A 9523-nucleotide genomic window follows, 5' to 3' on the forward strand; every position below is an offset into this window, starting at 1 on the left:
AGGGGGTCATCAGGATAGATGAATCGGGTGGCTGTCCATGGCCGGGCAGGAGCTCTCTCCCTGGCAGGAACTAGCTGAACCCTCAAGCCCCATTAGCTCCAGCCCTTACAAGGACCGTCCCAAACTGACCCTGATTAGATTGGCCCTAAAGATTCATCACCATGGAACCTCCCAAGGTGAATCTTTAGGGCCAATCTAATCAGGGTCAGTTTGGGACGGTCCTTGTAAGGGCTGGAGCTAATGGGGTTTGAGGGTTCAGCTAGTTCCTGCCAGGGAGAGAGCTCCTGCCCGGCCATGGACAGCCACCCGATTCATCTATCCTGATGACCCCCTTCTAACTACTGACCTGCACCTACAACTGTGAGAGACCATTCCATTTCTCTATTTATAATTGCATGATGTATAAATGAGCCGGTCATTATAAGCAAGAGGCAATAATTATACCTATATGTTTACTGCCGTGATTATACTCTGAATTAAATCCAAGAAACACCACTGTGATCTTGGATGGATTTTTGTTAGGTTATGGTTGGTAATTGTTGGTGTTTACATGTATGAAAAGCTTGTTTTTTGGGGGATTTAGTAACCCCATACTGTATACTACACTGGTGAGTCCTATTGGGGGGCTTGGTTCCCACTGGAATATATCCTCCCATGACCCTAACCTGACTAATAGGATTATAGGTTGTTGCCCCATTTATCCGGCTCATAGCAGTCATCACTTTACAGTGTCTATGAATTTTGGACACTGATTTGGCGTCGAAGCCCCTCAATGTCCATCTGGTGATTATGGTCTATCATTGATGGACACCACCGGGGGGGCTCCAACGCTATCTTTGTTGGTCCTCTTGGACATGAGTATTGTTTCATTTTTTTGCACAAAAAATTAATTTATAAATTGCAGCACTACGCAATTTTTTTAATAATAATTCTAATAAAAGTTATGTATTATTCCCTTTCTCACTGCTGATATTTATGTACCTTTAGCATCCTGATTTTTTTATGTGGATCTTTAGCATCCTGATTTTTTTATGTGGATCTTTAGTATCCTGATTTTTTTCCTGAATATTTTCAATGGCACTACATATTGAAACACAGAGTCACAATGATTGTGTAACACGTATCATTAGTACAACTGTGAACGATTGAAAATGATACATTAGAAATGGAAGTAATGGAAGATGTAGATTCAATTTAAGCAGTTGTATTTCTGCTGCACCTTGTGAATTTTCAAAGAAGCTCACAAAAAAGTTTCTGCTGCTACTGATGAAGAATATGTGCATGTATATTTAGAATATATGGCACCCAGAAACAGATGTTTTATATCTATATATATATATAGATATTTTTTACACATATATATATATATATATATATATATATATATATATATATATATATATATATACAGTGCCTTGCGAAAGTATTCAGCCCCTTGAATTTTTCAACCTTTTCCCACATTTCAGGCTTCAAACATACAGATAGAAATGTTAATGTTCTGGTGAAGAATCAACAACAAGTGACACAATTGTGAGGTTGAACGAAATTTATTGCTTACTTTAAACTTTTGTAAAAAAGAATAAACTGAAAATTGGGGCGTGCAATATTATTCATGCCCTTTACTTTCAGTGCAGCAAACTCCCTCCAGACGTTGATTGAGGATCTCTGAATGATGCAATGTTGTCCTAAATGACTGATGATGATAAATATAAGCCCCTGTGTGTAATCAAGTCTCCGTATAAATGCCCCTGCTCTGTGATAGTCTCAGGGTTCTGTGTAAAGTGCAGAGAGCATCATGAAGACCAAGGAACACAACAGGCAGGTCCGTGATACTGTTGTGGAGAAGTTTAAAGCCGGATTTGGTTACAAGAAGATTTCCAAAACTTTAAACATCCCAAAAAGCACTGTGCAAGCGATCATATTGAAATGGAAGGAGCATCATACCCCTGCAAATCTACCAAGACCCGGCCGTCCATCCAAACTGTCATCTCACACAAGGAGAAGACTGATCAGATGCAGCCAAGAGGCCCATGATCCCTCTGGATGATCTGCAGAGATCTACAGCTGAGGGGGGAGAGTCTGTCCATAGGACAACAATCAGTCTACACTGCACAAATCTGGCCTTTATGGACGAGTGCCAAGAAGAAAGACATTTCTCAAAGATATCCATAAAAAGTGTTGTTTAAAGTTTGCCACAAGTCACCTGGAGACACCAAACATGTGGAAGAAGGTGCTCTGGTCAGATGAAACCAAAATCAAACTTTTTGGGCACAATCCCAAAAGATATGTTTGGCGTAAAAGCAACACAGCTCATCACCCTAAACACAGCATCCCCACTGTCAAACATGGTGGGGGAAGCATCATGGTTTGGGCCTGCTTTTCTTCAGCAGGGACAGGGAAGATGGTTAAAATTGATGGGAAGATGGATGGAGCCAAACACAGGACCATTCTTCAAGACAACCTGTTGGAGTCTGCAAAAGACCTGAGACTGGGACGGAGATTTGTCTTCCAACAAGACAATGATCCCAAACATAAAGCAAAATCTACAATGGAATGGTTCACAAATAACCGTATCCAGGTGTTAGAATGGCCAAGATCAGTCCAGACCTGAACCCAATCGAGAATCTGTGGAGAGAGCTGAAAACTGCTGTTCACAAACGCCTCCATCCGACCTCACTCAGCTCCAGCTGTTTACAAAGGAAGAATGGGCGAGAATTTCACCTCTCCATGTGCAAAACTGATAGACACATACCCCAAGAGACTGTGCTGTAATCGCAGCAATTTTCAGTTATTTTTTTACAAAAATGTAAAATAAGCAATAAATATCGTTCAACCTCACAATTGTGTCACTTGTTGTTGATTCTTCACCAGAACATTTTTATCTTTATGTTTGAAGCCTGAAATGTGGGAAAAGGTTGAAAAATTCAAGGGGGCTGAATACTTTCACAAGGCACTGTATATATACACTATAAATATATATATATATACATACGCCTACAAATAATACTGTGTGTGTGTGTAATCATGAACTGACATTTTATCCTGTTAACAATAACAACAATCAATCGAGGTTCTCCCAGTTCCATGATTTGCATTTTCCTCTGGATACACTTACCTAGAGCTGCGATTCCAGGGAATTGTTAATATTATCATTATTTATGGAGCGATTTCCTGGTAATTTAGTGTGAACTACCCCAGGAGCTGCAGATACAGTCACTTCTGGAGATTTATGATCTGGATGGAGCAGTGACACATTACGTAGGATCAGATAATCGTCTTGTATGTCTGTTCTAAATTAAAAGAGTGAAATGTGTCTGATAAGGTGGTGGAGTCATGTGCTGTGGAGGTGCTGGTTCTGCCTCCACCATCATCACCGTGGTGGGAGGTCAGGGGATGACTCTGCCGAATGTTATAGGCTTCTGCACAGCGCGGGGAGGGGACAAGGAGCTCACTCTCAGAAGTTTGGAAACTTTCAGGCTGCTGCACACTTCACCCTACACGAAAAGCAGAAACCACCGGATCCAAAGCTTCTCCACCGGCCCCAGACTCTCAGAAGGCGCTGCTACCCTGAGAGGACAATGTCCGCCGGTCTAGGGGGGGCACCGAGAAGTTTGCCCTACTTGGACTACTTGTTCTAGTTTTATCCAGGACTCGGCTCGGATATAGAGAGAATACAATCAGCTCCCCATAGAGCAGCCTGAAGAGGAGGCGATCATGCAGCACCCCCTGGATATTGGGGCGCACTATTTCCCTCATGAAACCTTTGCTGATCACAGGTCTCATCGATACAGGAGTTTCATGATAGAAGAAATATTAACTGATCATCAGGACCCCAAAACATCTCCCCCCACAGGAGAGCTGCTTAAATTTGGGGTCCAGGCCCTGCTGTCCACGCGACCGTACCACAATCACCTGGGTAGGTTCCGCTACACACATACACCACGTATATATACAGTATATGCTACATAAATCATAATAATAGCAACAATAATAATAGTAATTATGCATATTGTTATTATTGTAGCTATCATTATGGATATGTAAAATAACAATCATAATAATAAATAAAAAATAATAATTATAATAATAATAAAAATAATAAAAGTAATTATGCATATTGTTATTATTGTAGCTATCATTATGGATATGTAAAATAATAATAATAATAAAAATAATTTATTATTTGCAGATATTGTTATTATTATTATTTGCATTATTTACACATTAAATAATAATAACAATAAGAAAAAACTTGGGTAATTGGTGCCCCCAAATGTACATGAACTATTACAAAAGTTTTAATTTATCCACCAGGTTATATATGAATATATGTATATTTTATATGTTATATTTCTATTCTTATATGAACAGTATCTAAACCCTACAGCTCTGTACAGACGTCCTCATACACAGCTTAATAATGTAACTAGATCACAGATAAATGGACAAAAAACTAAAATAAAATAATTTTAATATAATAATTAACATAAATAGATCAAGGATAAACGGATACAAACTGACATAAATACAGATGTTAAATGTATATTAGGTGACATTTTATATATATATATATATATATATATATATATATATATATATATAATCTATCTAATTATCTATCCTTCCATTCATATATGTATAGATCTCTCCGTCTATTTCCATCTATTAAAGAAGTTTAAATGTTGTCTCGGGTTATTAAACCTCTCGCCATTTTCCCATGAACACTTTGCAAAGTTGCCTGTGTCAATTTTTTGATTTTTTTTAGACCTATTTTCACTCCAGGCCAATATTTAAAATTAACATTTTTAGGAGAACTTAGAAGTATGTGGATACATTCACTATACAATTATAAATGTTTAGTTAAAAGCTAAATGACACATATAAATATATATGATATATATATATATATATATATATATATATATATATATATACACTGCTCAAAAAATAAAGAGATATATATTATAATATATAAATAAATAAATAAATAAAGGCATAAAGGGATACTATATATATATATATATATATATATATATATATATATATATATATATATATATATATATATATATTTTATTTTTTTATTTTATTTAATCATATTTATATAGAGATATATTATATTGAAAAATAACACTCAATATCATAATTATCATGATGTAAGATTATATTGACAGTCTTAATATTATTTTTGATAATTGTTATAGATAAAACATATAATGAAAACAAAGCTATAAATACATATTTACTGTGAGCTCTTATCTCCTCATTATAGATTTCATGTTTAATGTCACAATTAGTCATAATAGTTTTTGCATAATGAATATTTCTCATATTCTTATGTGAATTGCTCTTTTGATGATTATTACCATTTTCATCATCATATAACACAATATTTAAATGCTCAGTGACATACAATGAACCTAGATATTTTCATCTTACATAAAAATAAAGTTATTATAATAATAATCATAATCATAACATTAAATCTGTAAAGTTAGAAATTTGAAAACTCTTTTCCCGTAATTTATACCATCTCATATATTATTGATATCTTGTTATATAACAATTAAATAGTAAAAAATAAAGCAAATTATCCAACATTTGCAGATCACTGATGTAAATGTTTTGGGAGATTGGTAGTTATGGTTTACATGGAGAAATACAGTTTTTTTTATTTGTATTTTTTGCATTTTATTTTATTCTCATATATCAGTTATAATTATAACAAAACTGAGCTTAGAATTGTTATGTCTAATTTTGACTATTTAAAGCAGTTAAGTGAGGGGGAAAGGTTTGTAAAAGAATGGATATGTATTAGTCTTTTACTTTTTATATTTGTATTTCTATTTATCTATGATCAATTTGTATTGTTTATGATCTTGTGTCTGTGAATCTCTCCGGAGGGCGTAGGGGTTTAGTTACTGTTCAGATAATAAATGTATAAATTTAATATAAATACAAACATATTCACATAAGAGATAAATGAAATATTTGCTGTGTTTGTTTATATCTCATAAAGAATATAAAGAATATTCATGGATTTTAAATTTACATCAAATTGTAAATTAGATTAAATTGTAAATGTTATTATAATTCTGGCTACTTAAAGCACAAAGTTAAATAGAGAGAGATGATAGATAGGAGATATAGGATAGCAAAATAAATATAGAAATAAATCCACAGATAACCAGATGACAGATAAAATGTGCAGATTAATGATAGGTATATAGTGAACTGATAGATCATACATTGATATAGATAAATACATAGATAGATACAAGAATCTGTTTTTTATGTGTATATATATATATATATATATATATATATATATATATATATATATATATATATATATATATATATATATATATATAAAACACACATATATATATAAATGTATCAGAAATGGTTTTTAAAGTAAAATATAATAGTTATATGCATAGATGCTTACAGCAGATGTATCTTCATCATGTAAAGCATCAGTAAGGGATACGGCATTTTAATATTTTGTTTCTTTAGAGCAAAGATATTCTGATACCCAAAGGTTGAGAAGATGTGATAATTGGAGGGCGATAAACGAATACATTCTGATCTTGTAATAACAATAATAGTATTGAGATTTTTTTTTATTTATCTGCATTTTTATTATATACAGTATTATGTTTATACTAAATAAAAGCAAAAGTTTTTTTTTTCTTAATGCTTGTATGTAAAAGAATATATTAGAAAAAGAAAAGCTAAAAATTCTGGAAAAAAAATAATATTTTATTTCAATTTCACTCTCCTGAGTCCTAGAAAACAGAAAAAAGATATATTTAGTGAGGAAAAAAAACAATAAAAGAAAGATAAGTGATAGATAAATATTGTAGGGAAAGAAAGAAAGAAAGAAAGAAAGAAAAGAAGAGAGCGAGAAAGAAAGAAAGAAAAGAAGCGAGCGAGAAAGAAAGATACATTTAATAAGGTAAAAAAAATAACAAAAAAAAAAAAAGAGCTAAATATTGTAGATGATGAAAGGAATAAAGCAAGACAGAAAGTAAGAAAGAAGGAAGGAAAGTGATAACGAAAGAAATAAAGAAAGAAAGAGATATATTTAGCAAAGGAAAAGAAACAAGAACAGAAGACAAGAGATAGATAAACATTATAGATGATGAAAGAAAGACAGAAATGATAAATAAAGCAGAGTTTTCTCCCTCTTCTTTTGCTTTCTGCATATATTGTGGCGTTTCCATCTTGTATTTTCGGAGGTTGCATTAACCTGTTGTTTGCCAGCCTTGATATCGGGGTGGTGCGATCTGACCATGAGTTCTATATGAATTCTGTAGAGAAGCCTCAATCATTTTGTGACCATTTGATGCATTGATTGCACCTTCTAATCGCTGATTCTTGTCTCCGCAGCCCTCCTGAAGGCAGAACAAGCCTCCATGTTCAAGTTTCCCCTGAGTCCCCTGAGCTGCCCAGGACTCAGCTCCCCCATCAGCTCTGCCTTGCTGGCTGCCAGCTCCGCTCTGCAGGGAGCCCCCGGCTCCCCGCACCACCTGCCCCTGGAGCTGCACCTCAGGGGGAAACTGGAGGCCGGAGTATCGGAGCCGGGTAGCAAGGCCAAGAAGGGCAGAAGGAGCCGAACAGTGTTTACTGAGCTGCAGCTGATGGGACTGGAGAAGAGGTTTGAAAAACAGAAATATCTCTCCACCCCTGACAGGTAACTCATCCCCATCATCACCCCTATCCTCCTCACCATCACCATACTCATCCACATCCTCATCCCCATCCTCACCCCCATTCTCATTCCCATCCTCACCTCCATTCTTATCCCTATGCTCATCCCCATCCTAACTCCCATTCTCATCCACATCCTCACCCCCATCCCCATCCTCACCCCATTCTCATTCCCATCCTCACCCCCATTCTCATTCCCTATGCTCATCCCCATCCTCACCCACATTCTCATCCACATCCTCACCCACATTCGTAGCCCTATGCTCATTCCCATCCTCACCCCCATTCTAACTCCCATCCTCACCCCCATCCTCATCCCCATCCTCACCCCCATCCTCACCCCATCCCCATCCTCATCCCCATCCTCATCCCCATCCTCACCCCCATCCTCACCCCCATCCTCACCCCCATCCTCATCCCCATCCTCACCCACATTCGTAGCCCTATGCTCATTCCCATCCTCACCCCCATCCTCACCCCATCCTCATCCCCATCCCCATCCTCATCCCCATCCTCATCCTCACCCCCATCCTCATCCCCATCCTCATCCCCATCCTCATCCCCATCCTCACCCCCTTCCTCACCCCCATCCTCACCCCCATCCTCACCCCCATCCTCATCCCCATCCTCACCCCCATCCTCACCTCCATCCTCACCCCCATCCTCATCCCCATCCTCATGCCCATCCTCACCCCCATCCTCACCCCCATCCTCACCCCCATCCTCATCCCCATCCTCATCCCCATCCTCACCCCCATCCCCATCCTCACCCCCATCCTCATCCCCATCCTCACCCCCATCCTCAACCACCATCCTCACCTCCATCCTCACCCCCATCCTCATCCCCATCCTCATCCCCATCCTCACCCCCATCCTCACCCCCATCCTCACCCCCATCCTCACCCCCATCCTCATCCCCATCCTCACCCCCATCCTCACCCCCATCCTCATCAGATCATTGTATCAGTTTATTGGCTTATTGGCTACAGTGGACTTTTACGCTGTGTGCACACAGTGCATTTTTATTGTGTTTTTTATGCATTTTTGAGTGCAGATTTGTTACAAAACTACATGCAAATCCTTATACTGGCCAACTCAATGAGAAGCCTGAACTTTTGTGCACATGTTGCTTTTTTCCTTGCAGATTGGTGCAGAAATAACTCTGCAGCGTCGTCTTCTTTCATTGTTTTTGCAATGTTTTTCCACCCCAGAATGCATGAAAAACAAGGAAAAAAACACATGCAAAAAAGCTTAAAAAACATACTTTTTTTTCTGTCAGGAGATTTAGATTTGGTGCGGGAATTCCTGCTGCCAAATACTGAATGTGCACACATAGCCTTAGACGATGTTCACACAGGGCGTATTTGATGCTTTTTTTTTTTTTTGCATTTTTTTATTGGTTATATGCAAATACATAAAATAAAAATATAAAAAGCTGCTTTACCCATTACCATTGAAACCTCCGAGATTCCAGAGATCTCCTGCACAGACACACACTTGCTTTTTTCCTAACTGAAATGGAAAAAGCTGGATTGTTGCTGCGTTTTAGGAGGACGCGGCGCGTCAATTCTTTTGCTCTTGCTGCTTTTTCACCATTAAATGCAATGAGAAAGTGCAGAAACGCAGCAGTCGCTTTTTAGGGGGCCATCTTTGGTGCATTTTTGGTGCAAGAAACTAATTTTATTTAAACATTTACTGTAGACACATGACACATGAAAATGCAGCAAAAAAAAATAAAATGCCATAAAAATCACAGCTTTCCTGCCAAGAGATCAGGATTTACTGAATTAAAAAAAATGCAGAAAAA

The 9523-nt window shown here is 37.2% G+C and overlaps 1 protein-coding gene across 1 annotated transcript in view; it reads left to right on the forward strand.

The window, feature by feature from the left end:
* The first annotated feature begins 3464 nt into the window (after nt 1-3464).
* The window catches only part of BARX1 (BARX homeobox 1), a 9679-nt gene continuing 3620 nt past the window's right edge, over nt 3465-9523 (forward strand). The window contains exons 1-2 of the mRNA XM_075321273.1: nt 3465-3916; nt 7396-7699. Coding sequence (XP_075177388.1) covers nt 3715-3916; nt 7396-7699 — 506 coding nt within the window. The 5' untranslated portion in view covers nt 3465-3714. The remainder of the gene's footprint in view (nt 3917-7395; nt 7700-9523) is intronic.

This window comes from Anomaloglossus baeobatrachus, chromosome 8 (assembly GCF_048569485.1).
Source record: "Anomaloglossus baeobatrachus isolate aAnoBae1 chromosome 8, aAnoBae1.hap1, whole genome shotgun sequence".
Taxonomy (NCBI): domain Eukaryota; kingdom Metazoa; phylum Chordata; class Amphibia; order Anura; family Aromobatidae; genus Anomaloglossus; species Anomaloglossus baeobatrachus.